This window comes from Corylus avellana, chromosome 5 (assembly GCF_965113065.1).
Source record: "Corylus avellana chromosome 5, dhCorAvel1.hap1.2, whole genome shotgun sequence".
Classification (NCBI taxonomy): Eukaryota; Viridiplantae; Streptophyta; class Magnoliopsida; order Fagales; family Betulaceae; genus Corylus; species Corylus avellana.
Genome location: NC_142494.1, coordinates 2534475 through 2554456, shown reverse-complemented (window position 1 = coordinate 2554456; position 19982 = coordinate 2534475). Strand labels below are relative to the sequence as shown.

The following is a 19982-nucleotide window of genomic DNA, read 5'->3' as shown; positions in this document are numbered from 1 at the left end:
CAAAAATTTCATCAAGCTTTCAATTTATTTCCAATTAAGTCATTACATTTTGAAAAACTAACGGATTCAAATGGTGAAATGATTCATCAATTGGTGCAATTTAGGTAGTGAAAAACTTGGAGTTCTCCATGATGGAGTATCTTCAGCTTATGGTATACTTTACATTGACTCCCTTCCTTTTCCTTCATGTGTCCAAGGCAGAAGAAATAATTTCCACCACCATCACAGTTGATCTCTTTGGCAAAGGAAACTTCACCTCAGTGCAAAAAGCCATTGATTCAATCCCATCAAATAACAAATTATGGACTCGTATCCATGTTACGGCCGGTATTTATAGGTACTATGATTTGATTTAAAATCGCACTTTTAATATATAAAATCGTATGAATACATAAACTCCATTTTTAAGCGTCCCAATAAATAAATTTCAGCCATTAATCTTCTCTTCTTTGTTCTTTTAATGTCTAGAGAAAAAGTTGAAATTCCTCCAGACAAACCATACATAGTTCTTCAGGGAGAGAGCAGTCGTCTGACTTTTATCCAATGGGGAGAATTTGGAGACTCCGGGAGAAGTGCTACCTTCAAGCTGTATGCAGACAATTTTGTGGCTCGTGATATTACATTCGAAGTTAAGCCGCTTATTTTTTCCATCCTAAGCTTGCAGAAAGATATAAGTTAAATAATATTTCTGTAATTTCAAATTTTCTATAGGATAAAGAAAATGAGTTTGGCTTACCTCTAGTAAAAAACCCCATTTGAAAATTTCTTATGAAAATATAAACGGTAGAGACGGGATGATTGGCAAGAACGCTAATTATTTTTTCACGAGTAATACTATTCTTCACATACATTTATCACACTTATTTTACACCGACTGGCGTAAAGTGTTTTAAGTGACATTGTATGCGAGTCGCTTTAAAAAAAATAAAAAAAATAAATAAAAAAAAAAGGAAAGCCTTTTAAAAGTTAAAACACCACACATCAGCCGGTGTAATATGAGGCAAAACTAGAATTTTAGGTTTATAGGGTAAAAAAATAAATAAAATAAAATAAAATAAAAATTGGGGTGTAAGAATTTGAGGAAGACATTGTAGCTTAGGGTGGCCATGTAATTACGTCTCCTAATGTGATAGATGTGATAAATTGGTGTGAGGAGTATCATTACTCTTTTTCCTTTGAAAACGATCTTAACCCATTTATTTTTTTTATAAGAGAATTTCTAATATTTTTTCAATGGAGGATATAAACCAAAATTAAAGAAAATAACAATTTATAAAATTGATTTCCTTTTTCTTATTTTGCTAACAGAATACATACAATCATATGCTATCTAGCGATGTGGTAACAAATGTTACATGGGCACCGGCAGCTCTAATTCAAGGAGACAAAGCAGCATTTTATCGTTGTGGCTTTCTTGGCCTTCAGGATACACTCACTGATTGGCAAGGCCGTCACTTTTTTAACACTTGCTACATTGAAGGTGCAATAGACTTCATCTGGGGTGGTGGCCAATCAATTTATCAGGTTTTACAAAAACATGGTTAATTAATTATCTCCCATTTCTTTGGAAGTTTTTAGTTGGATCAGGATTTTCTACGATGTTTTTTCACGTACACAAGAAAATTGTAGGAGACCTTTATCCAAACAACTTATTCCGGCCGACGGGCTCGTGCTCGGTCGCATAAGGAGTCCATTAACCCCTTACATTACTTTATATGATTAGACTGAAATTATTGTGCAGGATTGCTTTATAAATGTAACTAAATCACGTCTAGGGGCCAGCGGGACTGCCTATATTACAGCTCAAAGCCGAGAGAGTGAAGAAGATCCCAATGGTTTTGTGTTCAAGTACTGTGCAATAAGAGGATCTGGGCCTGCATTTTTAGGGAGAGCTTATAGGAACCATTCCAGAGTAGTGTTTTACAAGTCTTATTTCGAGAATATTATTGCACCAAAGGGTTGGGATGCATGGTATTCTGAAGGACAAGAGTAAGAACTTTTTGCCATTCTACAATATTTCATCTTAAAGATTCTAAAGGAAATTAAAAGGCAATCATTTTCATTTTACTCCCACTTCCTATATATACTCCTGATCTCCTATATTCATTTTGCTCTCCCACACTGCATATCTTGGTTCTGTCCCAGTCGGCACTTTTTCAGTATTTGTTGACATGGCAATGTAACATGACACTACCATGTCAGCCCCATAAAATAATTTGTCTAGCTTCAACCATGCATGTGGTGGTCGATCGCCCCAACTAGACCTTTGAGAGCGGTTGCACCACCATCAGAGCCATCAAGAGTGGTTGTGACCACCCCTAATGTGCAATTGGGTGGTCCGACTACCCATGCGAGCTGCGTGATGTTTGAGAGGCAAATTTTTTTGTCTGTCAGACATTACAGTGCCATGTCAAGGAGTAGAGAAAAGAGAATAAAATGGGAGTGTTTGTGCCATTACCAAAGATTAATCAAGATTGCCTTTTTTTTTTTCTTTGTTTTTACTTATCTTTTCAATATTTTTCTTGCTGTGTAGGGATACAATCACGTTCTCGGAGGTGAAGAACATAGGCCCTGGTGCAGACATGTTGAAGCGTGTGAAATGGGTGAAGCACTTACCCGAGAAAACATTGGAAAAGCTTGTAGACATAAGCTTCATAAATGCAGAAGGGTGGATAGAAAATCAACCAAGCTACTAAGCTAAACCCTTACAATCAACCAATTTCCAATTTGTTTATCTCGTATTTGGAGTCTTTCTTCGAATATCAAACATGTTTGAGTTTATTTAGATACTAGAATATTTTTTGCAAAGGAAAATAACGAAGAAAAATGGAAAATAATCATTTCCTCTGTTTTGGCAATCATTTCCTCTGTTTTGGTTGCCAAAACAGAGCTTCATTCATGCAATGCATTATGCATGAACCAACCTTGTGACTTTGTGAGCTGTAGACTTTCCATACGTCTACTACGGTAATAACTTATCACGTCCAAGCCCAGCTTGATTTCTAACTAAGCTTAGGGTCAAATTTACTCAGTATCTTAACTAGAGTTAAGACCATGATGTTACAGTTGGGTTTCCATATTAATGTAGTGTAACACATCCCAAAATTAAATAGTTAAATTTAGTTAACTTGGAGGGTTACTCATAGTGTCTTCAAACCAATTAACAAGTAATTAGATAGATTCACTATAGGGAACTAATTATCATGGTATACTATAGCGGAAAACGAAAATAAATAATATGAGACATCTAATAATACATCTTTAAACAACTTTGTGTATCATCAATTATAAACATAGAGCTTCAAACAGACACTAGTGTAGCATTAATACTTAACTACTAGCTAAGCAAACCTAACAACATGACCCATTTGCTTAACATCTTCGTCTTGGTGAATTTCTCACTCTACAGCCTGACAACATGCTAATATGCAAAACACTCAAGTGTTCCACAGGTAAACAAAAATAATTGCATAAGTTTACGACTTAGTAATAAAATTATTATTCATTCTTAAGAGGTAGCTCAATTGGCTGGGATCACGCCTCATGAAGAGAAGGTCACTAGTTCGAATCCTCCTCCCTCATCTTGTGAGGACATGTCAAAAAAAAAAAAGTAATAAAATTATTATGAAACTGATTTATGTATCGAGCCTTAAGGAAACAATTTGTAATCTTCAATTATTAAATGTGGTTTTAACAAATGGTATGTGTTGCCTCCACTATTACGCCTTCAAAATGTGATTTGTTTTAAAAAAGGGTGGCACAATTCCGATGACAAGTCACTTGCGTTTTAATGCAAGAAATCATATGTTATACATTACAAGCATTAATAGTCATAGTTATCCTCCATATAGTCTACTCTAGCCCTTAACCTCTTTCCACTCGGTGTTGTTCTATGAGACTTATAATACAATGCCGATGTCCCAGATATTGCCACATACCGTCATATACTAGCAATCAAACCGAGTCCAACCTTGTACTAGCAAAGCCGTAATGGTGACCCATCCTTTTATGGTGTGCCCATCACAAATAGCCATTAGATCCAAGGCCAAATAATAATAAAAATAAACTCTATAACCAAAGGGACAACCTAATATAATGGTAGCCAATATTCCACAATCATGTCATACAATGCTAATATTTTTCATTTATTGCAAATCATATACTAAGCAATTCTCATTTGAAGCAATTCTAAACATGTTATAAAAATCAGTAGGCTCGAAACATATTATTTGAAAAGTAAAGCATACTTAGTTCATTGGCATATCGCATGTTCGATTGCAAACAGTTCCGTAAACATTTACTTACGTCAAGCGGTTCTTCGTATTCTCAAACATCTCGACCTTCCAGACACTGCAAAACACACTCTATAGACCATCTTGAGTCGACATCCACATTCTCATACTACTTGATTCAATAGTAACATTAAAATCCAATTTAAGATAACGATAAGCTCTATTATGCGAAACGTAACCAACAAAACACTGGAATTGTTTAAATTGTTGGTGGTGTGGGACATTGCATTTTGTATGTGGCTTCAGCCACTTGCCTCATGGAACTTGATCCCGTTTTACCTACCGAAAAGGGAAGACAGGGGAGATGGTGGACTACTCTATAATAGAAATGGCCACATTGGTACCCTTTTTGAGTCATGAAAGTTCATCCACATTTACATACCTAACAAAGTAAAGTTAAGGGTAGGTATATGATTTTATATTTGGAAGTAGCCCAAAACTTTTTGGTACACGGCTGAACTTTTGTACATGTCACTGGACGTACCCAAAGTGCCTTTGTGGGGTAAACTGAAGCAGAGGATAGGGTCAGGCAATTAAGAAACTCCAATATGAGCAGGATAAGGTGTGGGACTTCAATGTCAAACTCGGGCAAATTGACTTACTGCAAACCATACCTTCATGAATGAGTTTATCTTGAGTTTAGTTCCATTGGAACTAGATGAATTGGAGTTGGGCCGCTTTGTTCCATAACAAGACATAAGAGTCACATGTGTCCCATCTCAACAGATTCGGTACCAATTAAAATTGAACTCAAGCCGAATCCTTCACGAGTTTGCATCTTGTTAGTGTTTACACTCGAACTTATTGTCCCGAAATGTAAACTTGCGAGAATCTGTGTTGGTGCGTGTGCGAGAGAGAGAGAGAGAGAGAGATGATTTGTTTATGAACTTTAAAAACTTGAAATTGAAGGAAGAAACAACTTGTCTATGTCCCTCTCAAAACTAAAATTGCTCAAAGCTACACTACTTTTCCTACATTTACACAAACCTAATAAATTCTCACAGCTACTATTTACATTGTAACTTGAAAAATTCAACCACCCCTCTCCACCAACTGTGCTCTCCAGCTCTTCCATACCGTTAACAATGGAATCTATGGCTGACCCACAAATTATATCGGCTTCACTTTCAATATCATCCATAATAATATTGCTTTCCTCGCAACTTTTCCCTCTAATCGTGAACCAATTCTCACTCCATGTCCAACTGGGTACCCCTGAAAGTGACGACAACCGTCTGATCCTATCATCGGGCGGATTTTCCACACGTGTACCAACCAGATTGCTCTGGTTTTCTGACACTTCCAGCGTGTTCCAAAATCCTTGATCAAGAATACTCGTCGGAGAACTTGAATTGGATTCTTGAATCGGCTTTGCAGCACTGGAATTGAATTCCACAAGAAACGGATGCTTAAGAAGTTGACTAGCTGCCCACCGCTCCTTTGGACACCTTCTCAGGCACTTATCCAAGAAATCTTTTGTTGCTCCGGCAGACAACTTGGAAACTCCGGCAATTCCCCGGAATATGCAATGTGGTACAAGGCCGTTACTGGGTCAGCCACATTAGGCCACGGTGAACCGCCGGTAGCCATTTCAATTAGTGTGCACCCAAGTGCCCAAATGTCACAAGGGAACCCCTGTTCCTCCCCACGCGCCACCTCCGGTGCCATAAACATCGGCGTGCCACCAATGGGGGAAGCCTCTTCAACCTTATCAACCCACTTAGCACACCCAAAGTCGGCAATTTTTGCACCATCTTCACTAATCAAAATGTTCCTACCTTTAATATTACAATGTACCAAGCCATGTGAATGCAAGTACTCTAGCCCTTGCACAATCTGCCGGGTGTAATGTCCAATCGCCGATTCATCAAGCCGGCCTCTGCGCTTGCGAATTGCGAACACAACAAAGACGTGCGATAGATGAGATGGTCAAACAGATTGAAGAACAAAAAGCTCAGATAGCAAAAAAAGATGTCATCTTTGAGGCCCGTTTTCGCCAACTTGAGGCCATGCTCACATTGACCTCTAGATCCTCGCCCGACAGAGGTAATGCCATATTTGTGTTGTTTTTGTTATTCTTCGGTTAACATGACTATAGCCCATATCGATCACTTTAACGGTTAGAATTGTGTCTCTACAAAAGTCTCAGTTAGCAACGCATTGTTCCCGTGGTTCATTTTAGAACTAACGTATATTTACATCACTGTATATCTGTGTTTTAGATTTTTTTCATTGATTATCATTGGTTCACAACTCATTTGCAGGTAATGCAGATAAGGCATTGGGGGATGACTATGTTGACTTGGACTAAGCACGTGGTTTCTCTCGTTGTTTGTTAAGTTGTGTATATATTTTGTTACTATTTGTTGATGTATATAGTTATATCAAACTATATGTTTGTTGAGACTAGTTGGAACTTATTTGTGTTGTATATTTGTGTTTGATTATATATTTGTAGCAGATAGAATAGAGATAGTTTGATTGTATATTTGTTTTGTGTTGGGTTAGAACGTATTTTCGATATAGATATTTTTAATATTGGAACGTATTTTCGATGTAGATATTTGTTTTGTTTTATGTTGTTTTGGAACGTAGTAGATGTATTGAAATTTCATATGTATTGGATGTATATGCAAATTGAATTGGAATTTCATATGTGTATATGTATTGGATTGAATGTATATGTATTGGCCGGGTGTATATATGTATTGTATTGAATGTATTTGATGTACTGGATTAATTGGATGTATTGGATATTGAATGTAAATGTAGATATTAGATTGAATTGAATGTATTGGATTTGATGTATTTGATATTGGATATTGAATGTATTGAATTGAATGAATTGAATTGGATATTGGATCTATAGGTTAACACATAAATCTAGTTATAAACCTGAAAATCTATCAAAAAATATATAAATGAAAAAAAATAAAAATAAAAATTGACGTGTCAGGTGTCTGACACGTCAATAATTACTGACTGTCAAACGGTGTGACACGTCAAAAAATTTTTGACCTGGCACTATTTATCACGACAAAAATTTTTGACGTGGTAGATTCACCACGTCAAAAAATTTTGACGTGGTAAATTTCACCTTGTCAATAAATTTATTGACGTGGTGAAAATCACCACGTCAAAAAAAAATTTTGACGTGGCATTTTCACCACGTCAAAAAATTTTGACGTGTTTCTGACATGTCAGAAATTTCTGACATGTTAACATTGACACGTCAAAAACTTGAATTTTTTAACACCCACCTTTTTAACCATTGAGACACGTAAGAAAGAGTTTTCTGACGTGTCAGTACCATTGACACATCAGAAATCAATGGTAAAAAAAAAAAACTGATTTTTGTTGTGGAACTACACCCAAGAAAAACACAAATTTTGAATTGAAAATCCAATTTGTATTTATTATATTGGTGCAAGAGAGGCCAACATGCCAAACCAAACACGCATAAAAAGGAAAGATCAGGTTGAGTTTGGAAAAGCAGCTCAAAGAGAGATTTATGGGAATTGACCAGTGAGAGAAGTCGATTGATCAAAAAACACGCAATTTGAAAAGAATCATTCCAATGAGATTGGGGAACGAAACTATGAGCATAGAGTGAAAGATCAGCTTCAACGAGATGATGATGTTTGCACTCAACCATTCTATTTTGGTGGTGAAAATGGGGACAAGAAAGGTGATGAGCAATCCCTTGTGGAAGGAGAGCCTTATGAAGACTCTAAAACTCACCACCCCAATCACTTTGCACGGATTTGATTTTGCAATAAAAAATAAATTCAACCAAAATGAATAAATAAATTGGTGACATCAGGATTTAAGTGAATAGGAAATAACCAATTATAACGACTAAAAGAATAAACAAATGACAGGTAATATTTAGGGAAAAATTCACATATCCTCCCCGAATTGTAATGTCTCCTTTAAAGTTCAAAACCTCTCAATTTAGTGTATTGAAATTTTAAATCTTTTTTTAATGTCTCTCATCTGTTAGGAAAAAAAAATCTGTCTCCATCTATTGGAACCCCTATGCTGCTGCCCCTTAATTTAACATTTCGATTGCAGAGTCAAAAGATAAGTTCGTAAACTAAAATATGAGAGAAACGTAGATGGCCCACATTGGATCTGATGGAACCCCTATGCTACTATACCCCTTAATTTAACAGTTCGCTTACTCGGAAGATAAGATCGTGAACTAAAATATGAGAGAAATGCACATGGCCACGTTAGATCTGGTGGCTGCTTTCAAATTGAAATTTTAAATTTTAATTATTTAATCAAACACTATAACAATTTTCATGAGTTTAACTTCCTTTTTAATAAATGAGGTCCAATATGTGAACTCACGACCTCTGATTCTGATACTATGTTAAATTAATATTTATTTCAAAAACTTCAATCAAGAAGAAAAAAAATTTAATCATTTAATCAACGCTTTAACTATTTTTATTTTGGGTCACCTTTTCTTTTACTTAAAAATTTGATGGTTTAAAGAACTAAATCATAGGGCAAACGCAGATGGCCATGAGGAATACCAGGGAATTGTTAACCAAGATATTGAAGATCATGCATTGATGCAGCAAAATCATACAAAGATTTTGCCATGACAGCTTGCACGTGATTTGTGTGGACAGCAAGAATTTTATATTAAGGAAGCTTTATATTCCGCAGGTCTCATCATAATTATTGACAGCAAAATCATCAAGCAGGAATGGAAGATGCCAAAGATGTAGCACAATCACCATACACAAGCTTCCATCGTGCACAGCAAGTCTGGACAACATTTCCATATGTTGAAGATTTATTTTCATTTGTTAATAGTTGAATAGCTGTAGATTTTTACCTTTTACTCTCATAGCTTTCCTTTCTTTTCTTTATATTCAATAACTGTAAATTGTAGAAAATAGTTTACCATTTACGTCACTCAGTACAGCATTATAAAAGGTGAATAAACACTCTGTTTTGGAATTAAGCTTTCCAAAACAATTCTCCAACTCTTGTACTTTTTCTGGAATGATAGCGCCATTCTTTATCCTGTTATCCCATACTTTAACCTTCCATTTTACTTTTTCTCTTTGGGCTTAACCTGTCGTTGACTTATATATAGAAGGTTCTCAAATATGACAGAAATGCGTATCTATCAATAATACACCAAACGCATCTTCCTTCCAAGCTCCAAAGCCTTTGATCATAACTTCAACAGCGGCTTTTAGGATCACTCGACTCATCCACAACAAATGGCCGAACCAGTTCTCTTCCACACTGCTGGGAATATCATTAAGAGCTTGGGCTCTCTTGCTCTCCAAGAGATTGCACTGCTCTGGGGCTTCAAAGATGAGCTTCAAAGGCTTGGGAAAACGGTTTCCACTATCCAAGCTGTGCTTTTGGATGCAGAGGAGCAGCAGGCCAACAACCATGCCGTCAAAGATTGGCTTGGAAAGCTGAAGGATGCCATGTACGAAGCTGACGACTTGCTGGATGACTTCTCCACTCAACTTCTACAACAAGAAGTGATGACACGGGATAAGAAGGCAAAACAGGTACGAATCTTATTTCCCAAATTGAACCAGCTTTGCATATTTAGGAAATTCACTGCCGTTATTCTTTCTTTTTTTTTTCTTTTTTTTTTTTTGAATAAAATTGTAGAGAACTTCACAATACTCCCCAAACTTTTATCATTTTTGCAATTTCTTTTCCAAATTAAGTTCAAAACTTCTCAATTTTGTTTATCAAACTTCAAAAGATTTGCAATCTCACCCCTCCCGGCCTGTTAGGATTTGGGGTTAAATTAGTCCGTCAAAAAGGTGAAATGGCCATTATATCCCTATAAACTATGTGAAATTACAAAATTACACTTAAATTATAATTTTCTTAAAAAAACAAAAAAAGTGAAACAAAACTAAGGAAAGTACAACAATATTTTAGAAATTTCTAATCCCTCCATACGTAACAGAGGTGTGAGATTACAAATTTTGTAAAACTTGATACATTAAATTGAGTGTTTTTTAACTTTGTTGGAGAGATTACAAAAGTAATAAAAGTTTATAATGGTTAAGTGAAGTTTTCCCTACCATTTTTCATTCCACAAAGACTTCAACGTCACTATTACCTATCATTACATAATTTATAATACCTCAAGAACATTTCCAAAGAATAAATCCACAATAACAAATCTCCAATGGTAGGGGAATTCTAAAACTATCACAATGATCGGATTCGAATGGCTGGTTGTGAATCAAAGAAGAAAAAAAATAAAATCAAACTTAAACATACGATAATTACTAACATGACCTTCATATTTTCCTTAATTACACACATGACCCAAAAAAGGTTGAAATTTTCAAAACAAAGCATACTAAATATTTGGGGATATTACAGGTACACATCTTCTTTTCCAAATTGAACCAGCTTGCATATGGTCTTAAAATGGGTCACAAGATCAAGGCACTTCGGGTGAGACTAGTTGAAATCGCGGTTGATAAGATGGAATTTGGCTTTAATGAGTGCCCTATAGGAACACATGTTGTGCATAGGAGGGGAGAAGATACACACTCTTTTGTACGTGAAGAAGAAGTTATTGGAAGAGAGGATGAAAGGAAGGCTGTTAAAGAGTTGTTATTGGATTCCGATGTGAAAGAGAATGTTTCTATCATTCCCATAGTTGGGATTGGAGGACAAGGAAAGACCACACTTGCTCAATATGTGTTCAATGACAAGGAGGTCCAAAGACATTTTGAGCTAAGATCGTGGGTGTGTGTCTCCGAAGTTTTTGATGTGAAAACTATTGTTCAAAAGATCATAGAATGTGCAATGGGAAGGAGACCTGAAAGCCTTGAGATGGATTTTTTGCAATGTCAGCTTCGAGCAAAAATTGATGGGAAGCGATACTTACTTGTTTTAGATGATGTATGGAATGAGAATCGTGATACATGGTTGAGATTGGAAACACTATTATTGGGTGGCCTTAAGGGAAGCAAAGTTTTGATTACTACACGTGATATAAAAGTTGCAAAGATTGCATGCACAGTTTCTCCTTTTTTTCTGGGATGTCTATCCGAAAGCAATTCTTGGAATTTATTTAAAAGAATGGCATTTAAAGACGGGGAAGAGCCAACAAATCCAAGGTTAGTAGAAATTGGAAGGGAGATCATACAAAGGTGTGCACAAGTTCCTCTTGCTGTAAGGATTATAGGGAGTCTATTATATTTAAAAAATTCAGAAGATGATTGGCTAGATATTAAAAACAATGAACTTTACAAAATAACTCAACAAGATAGAGGTATTTTCCCAATACTAAAGTTGAGTTATGATCATTTCCCAGCACAATTGAAGGAATGTTTTACCTTTTGCTCATTGTTTCCAAAAGATTCTGAAATTGAAGTGCAGTTGTTGATTCAGCTGTGGATAGCTCAAGGCTTTATTCATTCATCAGATAGAAACAGACGTCTTGAGGATATTGGTCATGGGTATTTTATGGATTTGCTTCGAAGGTCATTTTTTCAAGACATACAAAGGAATGAATATGGTGATATTTTGAAATGCAAAATGCATGACCTTATTCATGATCTCGCACAATCAATAGCAGGGGATGAGTGCATAATTTCAAATTCAAATGTAGAAAAAGTAGTTGAAAGAACTCGTCATGTGGCATTTGATTCTTTAGATTCATTACCAGATATTCCAGCTCTTTTGCTAAAGGCTAACAAGATGAGAACACTTCTTTTTCGAATTCGAAGTCCTCTCTTCTATGACCATGAGCCAGTACTTGAGTGGAATAAGCCAGTCTATGATACGATTATTTCAAGTTTTAAATGCTTACGTGCTTTGAATATGAGTCGTTTGAGTATTCAAAAAGTGCCAAATTCCATTGGCAAGTTAAAGCATTTAAGATTTCTTGATCTTTCTAGGAATTATGAAATCAAACGACTACCCAGTTCTATAACTAAGTTGAAAAATTTGCAAACACTAAGACTTGACTTTTGTAGTGGGCTTAAAAAATTGCCAGAAGACACTAGAGACTTGATCAGCCTTAGGCATCTTGGGCTTTATGAGTGTAAGAGCTTGACTCACATGCCGAATGGACTGGGCAAGTTGACAGCTCTCCAGACCCTGACATTATACCGTTTAGGGAAGGAAGGAACTTATGTTTCGAAGCAAAAAGTTGGGCTAGGCGATCTGGATAGTTTGGATGAGTTGAGAGGAGAATTACATATCAAGGGTTTAGAGCAGTTGAGATATTCTCCATTAGAAGCCAAGGCTGCAAACTTGGAGAGGAAGCAACACCTTCAAATTCTGAACTTAGAGTGGGACCCATATATAGAAGCTGGTGATGATAATGACAAGGCAATTGCAAATGATGATCAACAATTGTTGCAAAACCTTCAACCACACCTAAATTTGAAACAATTAAGTATAGTTGGATATGCAGGTGTGAGGTCATGTAGCTGGTTGTCATCGCTCTCGAATTTGGTTGAAATTACCATGAGGGATTGTAAATGGTGCCAACATATCCCACCATTGGACCAACTCCTTTTTCTCAAGCGTCTTAGTCTTACTGACTTAAGTGCGCTGGAGTACATAAGTTATGATGGTAGTGACATGTCCTTTCCTTCCCTTGAAATTTTCCACCTTAATAATTTGCCTAAGTTCAGGGGATGGTTGAGGATAAGGGAAACAGTAACAGCAGAGCATGAGCCACATCATTATCTTCCATTATTTCCTTGCCTTTCTTCTTTGAAAATCAAGAATTGCCCTATAATGTCTCTAATACCAGTCATAGCACCAGGGAGCCAAGCAACAATCTCATCTTCCCCTTCCCTTTCCACTCTCTCCAAATTGAAATCTCTTAGTCTTTGGCGTTTAGAAGAACTAGAATCTCTACCAGAGGAGTTGCTGCAAAACCTCACTTCTCTTGAGACTCTACAGATTTGGGGGTGTTGTGAACTGCAAATATTCATGTCTCCACTCTTGCAACATCTCACTGCGCTTGAGGATTTGCAGATTTCTAACTGCAAGGAACTTATCAGCAATGAGAATAAAGAGAGTGCACAATGCCTTGGACCTACAACACTTCGTTCTCTATATGTATTAAATATTACAAACTTGGTGTCTCTCCCATGGGAACTTAGACATGTTACCACTTCGCAAACGCTCGACATTGAGAACTGCCCCACACTGATGTCTTTACCAGAATGGATAGGAGACTTCACTTCACTTTCGGCACTTCAGATTCACAACTGTCCCAATTTAATATCACTGCCTGAAGGGATGCATCGCCTCACCTCTTTACGTCACTTGATGATTGTGAGGTGTCCTCGCTTGGATGAAAGATGTGAAGAAGGAACCGGCGAGGATTGGCCAAAAATTGCTCACATCCCAAACTTCTCGACTCGGCGGTTGATCTTTAAAGCAATTGGTATGCGTCTGTAGCCTGATTCACCAATTATTCTTCAGGTTTTTAAGTCACCAATTAGTCAGTAATTTTCTTCTTCTTGTTGTTCATATTCATTTTACTCTATCAGACTTTTGATATATAATATTTGATTTCATTTGTGGAACCAACTGGAATAAACAAGGGCTTAAGAATAGACACTTTTATCGACATTGCCGACAGTCAAATTTGCATAAATCTCTCAAATTTGTAGTATCATTTCCCATCTTTCACTTCAATGGCATTCTCGCATTTCTAATATCTTGCTTACTTTTTCTTTTTTGTTTTTTTAAATGTTTCTTGTGTTTCGATTTGAAATTTATATTCTACAAATGGTAGCATCACGTATTGGATAAAAGACTTATGATAGACCAGGGAACTCAATTCCATCCCAAATTTTCATAACTCTGGGTTTTCTCATAATCAAATGCAGATTTTAGACAAATTCTTTTTATTATTATTGTTACTGGAGTCTAACTGCAACTCTCTCTGTTCGTGGATTAATTTTACCTTTCTGCTGTTTTTTATTAGAAAAATTTTGAATAATTGCTGAGTTTATTATTGGTTTTTTGGTCAGGATGAGTTTGAGAGAGAGACATGCATAGAAAAGCAGAAATTCATGAAATGGGGTGTGAGAATCATTGGGGGATTTCAGCAATATGCTTGGATATGTTAGCTTCACTTGTAGACAAAACAATGAACACTATACAGAGCACTTCCATGATGAGGAAGTTCGGGGTGAGTAATGTTGCAAGAATGACAATGAACTGAGCCTGTGCAAAGGTGATATTCAGTTAACCATATTTTGCATTCTTACATACAATTCTTCCTACAATTCAGTGAACACTTTTTTATCAGTAAATAGAACTTGAAATATATGATTAAGAATTCATAGCTTTTCTTAAAAGCCATCTGGAAATAACTGATATATATATATATATATATATGCCAGGTTCAATATCAGTTATTGCTATTCTAAGTTAAAATGGTTTTTCGAAAAGCGTATGATCTGCTTGTAAACTCCTCTAACTTGTGGACCTCTCTGACGCAGCACCTTATTCAAATTCTGCAAAAGGTCGTTCAAAGAATGCCTGCTTGTCATCAAGTCTAATTGGTTGTTTGTTGTGTTCCAAGGGTGCTGATTGGAACGGATGATCATGCATGTTAGCCAACCACTCTGTTATTGCAGTACTTTTGTTAGTGCTGCCTTCGCAATTTATATTCACTGACGCCTATGAAAGCCTGGATTATAGTAATCTTACTACTTTCAAGGCTGGATGGAATGATATACTTAGGATGAACCAGAAAACAAGCTTGAATCTGAAATAAGAAGAGTTTTTCAGGATTCAACTTTTGATCCGAGAAGAAAATCATATCTTATTGAAAATCTATTGAACAAATCGGTTTATGGCGTGACACTGAGTGGCCATTTTATGCATTTAGCTTGCTTCCAGATCTATATTTTATTCAATCCTTTGCTTTGGTTACTATACTGATGGTCTGTTCCAATATTTTGGCTATGTAAGGAAATTGACTTTTGTCCGGGCTTCATGTTATATTAATTCCACTTCCTTATTCATTAATCTCATGCATACACTTACAGTCACTACAGTCGCCCAATTTGTAGCAAATCTTTGGGAGATAAGGCGGGAACTTTCTTTTAATGACTTCATCTATTGTAATACACTATTATGAAGATTCATTGATGCTGCCTATGGGTACCACATTGAAATAACTTATTCAACTTTTTTTTATTTTTAAGAAAAAAATACTTAAGATTAGAATAATTTGTTTTTAAGGCATGCAGAAGAGGCATTTTCATATCTATATATATATATATTGATTGTAAAACTCTTTATATTATTGTTTTTTTAGGATTTTATGTCTCTGAACAGTGATTTTCTTATTGCCTAACTTCTACCTGGAGTTCAAATGCCACATAAATGGACCTCACTATAATTGAACAAAAGCTTAATGGATGCCTGTGGACTTGATTATCCAATCTTTAGATGGCACAGCTCTTCATTTCCTGAAACAATCTTTTCAAAAATATTTTTATTATTAGAAGTACTTGCTAAAAAAACTTAATAGTATTAGATTTTAAAAAAATATATGCATCTCTTGATTGAATAATAACATTAGAATCCAATTTAAGAAAACGATAAGCATTATCATGCGAAGCGTAACCAACAAAACACTAGAATTGTTTAAATTGTTGGTGGTGTGGGACATTGCATTTTGTATGCGGCTTCAGCCACTTGCCTCATGGAACTTGATCCCGTTTTACCTACCAAAAAGGTAAGACAGGGGAGATGGTGGACTACTCTATAATAGAAATGGCCACATTGGTACCCTTTTTGAGTCATGAAAGTTCATCCACATTTACATACCTAACAAAGTAAAGTTAAGGGTAGGTATATGATTTTATATTTGGAAGTAGCCCAAAACTTTTAGTACACGGCTGAACTTTTGTACATGTCACTGGACGTACCCAAAGTGCCTTTGTGGGGTAAACTGAAGCAGAGGATAGGGTCAGGCAATTAAGAAACTCCAATATGAGCAGGATAAGGTGTGGGACTTCAATGTCAAACTTGGGCAAATTGACTTACTGCAAACCATACCTTCATGAATGAGTTTATCTTGAGTTCAGTTCCATTGGAACTAGATGAATTGGAGTTGGGCTGCTTTGTTCCATAACAAGACATAAGAGTCACATGTGTCCCATCTCAACAGATTCGGTACCAATTAAAATTGAACTCAAGCCGAATCCTTCACGAGTTTGCATCTTGTTAGTGTTTACACTAGAACTTCTTGTCCCGAAATGTAAACTTGTGCGTATCTGTGTCGATGCGTGTGCGAGAGAAAGAGAGATGATTTGTTTATGAACTTTAAAAACTTGAAATTGAAGGAAGAAACAACTTGTCTATGTCCCTCTCAAAACTAAAATTGCTCAAAGCTACACTACTTTTCCTACATTTACACAAACCTAATAAATTCTCACAGCTACTATTTACATTGTAACTTGAAAAATTCAACCACCCCTCTCCACCAACTGTGCTCTCTAGCTCTTCCACACCGTTAACAATGGAATCTATGGCTGACCCACAAATTATATCGGCTTCACTTTCAATATCATCCATAATAATATTGCTTTCCTCACAACTTTTTCCTCTAATCGTGAACCAATTCTCACTCCATGTCCAACTGGGTACCCCTGAAAGTGACGACAACCGTCTGATCCTATCATCGGTCGGATTTTCCACACGTGTACCAACCAGATTGCTCTGGCTTTCTGACACTTCCAGCGTGTTCCAAAATCCTTGATCAAGAATACTCGTCGGTGAACTTGAATTGGATTCTTGAATCGGCTTTGCAGCACTGGAATTGAATTCCACAAGAAACGGATGCTTAAGAAGTTGACTAGCTGTCCACCGCTCCTTTGGACACCTTCTCAGGCACTTATCCAAGAAATCTTTTGCTTGCTCCGGCAGACAACTTGGAAACTCCGGCAATTCCCCGGAATATGCAATGTGGTACAAGGCCGTTACTGGGTCAGCCACATTAGGCCACGGTGCACCGCCGGTAGCCATTTCAATTAGTGTGCAACCAAGTGCCCAAATGTCACAAGGGAACCCCTGTTCCTCCCCACGCGCCACCTCCGGTGCCATAAACATCGGCGTGCCACCAATGGGGAAAGCCTCTTCAACCTTATCAACCCACTTAGCACACCCAAAGTCGGCAATTTTTACACCATCTTCACTAATCAAAATGTTCCTACCTTTAATATCACAATGTACCAAGCCATGTGAATGCAAGTACTCTAGCCCTTGCACAATCTGCCGGGTGTAATATCCGATCGCCGATTCATCAAGCCGGCCTCCATGCTTGCGAATTGCGTCGGTAACCGTGCCACCGGCGACATACTCCATGAAAAGGTTGTACACAAGCATGTTGTTGTCCTCCATAGTAATGTCACACCCCTTGTGGCTAACTACATGGGGACTGCTCAAAGATGACAAAATATGTTGCTCTCTTTGCAAGAACCCGGATTGGGATAGCTCGGCGGACTTCACGGCAAAAACACTGCCGGACCGACGAGAGGTGGCTAGGGAGACGGTGGCGGATGAGCCATGGCCTATGGTCTGGCCTCTAGTCCAGTCCATATTGGCAAAGCTGATCAAATGAGAGAAAGGCTTTTGCTGGGTGTATTTAATTTTAGTTACAGCATTTATATAGAGGGGAAGTTGTTATAGGTAAGGTGGGAACTTTTTCTCAATTTTATAAAGGCTAATTTTATTGGTTGGTTGAGTCCCTCTCTCTACTTCTCTTTGAGAGTTGACAATTCCTTTAACGCCAGTCTACAACGTGTCGAAATGTGGGTGGGGTTGACGGCTTGGATTGGCTGGTCGGCGATGGATTGGCAAAACGGCACGTATTCACGTGTTAAGAAGAAGGTTAAGGGTTAAGGGTTAAGAGTGTGAAAATGGGAAATAAAGTTTTGGAGTTTATTGTTTGGTACATGTGATGGGAGAGGTTGGAGAAGGTAGCTTTGATGGATAATCCACATTAGATTCGCTGTTTTGTTTGAGCCTTAGATGGTAGACTTTGAAATTAAAAAAGAAGCTTTGAGAATTTAAGGGGCCAGGGTGTATGGGGTGGGTTGAACCACCAAAATGGTTGAAAGTTAGTATCTTTTTTGAGTTGTATATGAGGATAAGAGCTCATATTCTTGTCAAAATTTAAGTTTTCTAATCAGGATAAGTACAAGTCAATAAATGGAAATATGGGAATTTATCATAAAATAAAAAAATTATTTTATATATATATATAACTTATTTTTTTCTCACTTTCTCACTAACTTAAGTATCAGCGTGCTCCTGACTGGTACCTCTAACGAATCGATTACCTTTACTTATTTTCTGTTTCTTCGTAAGTTGCTTAGAGTGTGATTAACTGTACTAATAGAGGTTGTTTAATTAGGCACTTTTATTTTTCAAAGTATATTAATTTAATGATGCTCATTCAAAAATTTGGTAAGCACATGCATGAAAAAGTGTGGCTGCTGTAAAATATCTTGGCAATACTATAATATTGACTAAATGATAAAAATGAATTATTTTTTTGGGTTAGGAAATACACTTTATTACGTTTCTAGAATTGTATGGATGGGTTTGTCAAAGTACGGTTAAAATTCGGTAATTATTTCTTTAATTTTTTTTAACAACTTCCCAGAATTTTCAAATCTAGAATCAGGGACACAAAGAAAATTCACCTATATATATATATATATATATAGTCAAAGCTAATTTATTTAATTAGTTTAATTAACACCATGTGCTCACTTTCTTCTAGAAAGTTTAATATTTGGAGATGAATCATGGCTTTGAATCAATTAAGTTAAGCAGAGGATTTGTGTACCCTAAGTAAAGTAATCATGATACACATGGACGTGGGATTCTTTTGTCTAGATTTTATGCAAAGAAAAAATTGCAAAAAAATGTGATGATTGTGAGGTTGATGCTACCAGCCATATTAGTCAAATCAATATCTTGCTTCTTGAAAATTACAATCATAAATAACAGAAAGGTACCCTCTAAATCAATCTAAAACACATTGAATGGCTTTTGACATTTGATGCTATATGTATTATGAACTCTTAGAAGTCACATATGTAGCAACCCCCACTCTATTATTTTTTAGTACGAGCTACAATTTGTTCCTTTAAGACCCTTGTACGGAAAGAGAAAATGTTATTCTCTTATTAAATTATTACTTATTTTAAAAGTTTAAATTAATAAAAAAAATTATAAATTTAATTGTCTAATTAATACTCTATTTATGTTCGAACTCTTCCCCCCCCCCCTAAGCCCCAACAATTTTTTTTAATTACAAACAACATTTTGTTGCTTCATAACCCGTGATTTGAATCTCAAAAGAGTTAAAAGAATGTCATTCTCCGGTTAAATCACCATTTATCTAAAAAAATTGAGTTAATTTTCTTATATATGTGAGCTTAAACTTCTCCTAATTGAAATTGAATGTTAATTATAAAGTCTGGAGACGTGATTTTCCTGTTAATATTCTAACACTCTTTTCACGTGTAGGCTTAAACTATTCTTACGTACAAAAGCATATCGAATTTGAATTGAGAACCTCTACTATAATACATGTTCGCCCTATATGGAAATTAAAGAACACTAGCATGCTACATATGCATGCCTGCCTCATTATTAAGTAAATAGAATATGATA

The 19982-nt window shown here is 36.3% G+C and overlaps 3 protein-coding genes and 1 pseudogene across 3 annotated transcripts; 2 read left to right on the top strand and 2 right to left on the bottom strand.

Moving 5' to 3' along the window:
* Positions 1-131: 131 nt before the first annotated feature.
* LOC132181555 (putative pectinesterase 29) lies at positions 132-2696 on the top strand. Its single transcript, XM_059594807.2, has 5 exons — positions 132-337; positions 469-628; positions 1309-1524; positions 1742-1971; positions 2534-2696. Exons 1-5 carry the CDS (start codon positions 132-134, stop codon positions 2694-2696), a joined length of 975 nt encoding a protein of 324 aa, XP_059450790.2.
* Positions 2697-5181: 2485 nt separating this feature from the next.
* LOC132181554 (mitogen-activated protein kinase kinase kinase 18 pseudogene) lies at positions 5182-6348 on the bottom strand (annotated as a pseudogene).
* Positions 6349-9538: 3190 nt separating this feature from the next.
* Positions 9539-14386, top strand: LOC132183224 (putative disease resistance protein RGA1). Its single transcript, XM_088516934.1, has 4 exons — positions 9539-9841; positions 10680-12984; positions 13084-13716; positions 14309-14386. The coding sequence occupies exons 1-4, from the start codon at positions 9539-9541 to the stop codon at positions 14311-14313; spliced, it is 3246 nt and encodes a 1081-aa protein (XP_088373060.1). The 3' UTR covers positions 14314-14386.
* Positions 14387-16552: 2166 nt separating this feature from the next.
* Positions 16553-17916, bottom strand: LOC132182830 (mitogen-activated protein kinase kinase kinase 18). The gene has a single exon (XM_059596179.2). It carries the CDS (start codon positions 17892-17894, stop codon positions 16620-16622), a length of 1275 nt encoding a protein of 424 aa, XP_059452162.2. The 5' UTR covers positions 17895-17916; the 3' UTR covers positions 16553-16619.
* Positions 17917-19982: the final 2066 nt, after the last annotated feature.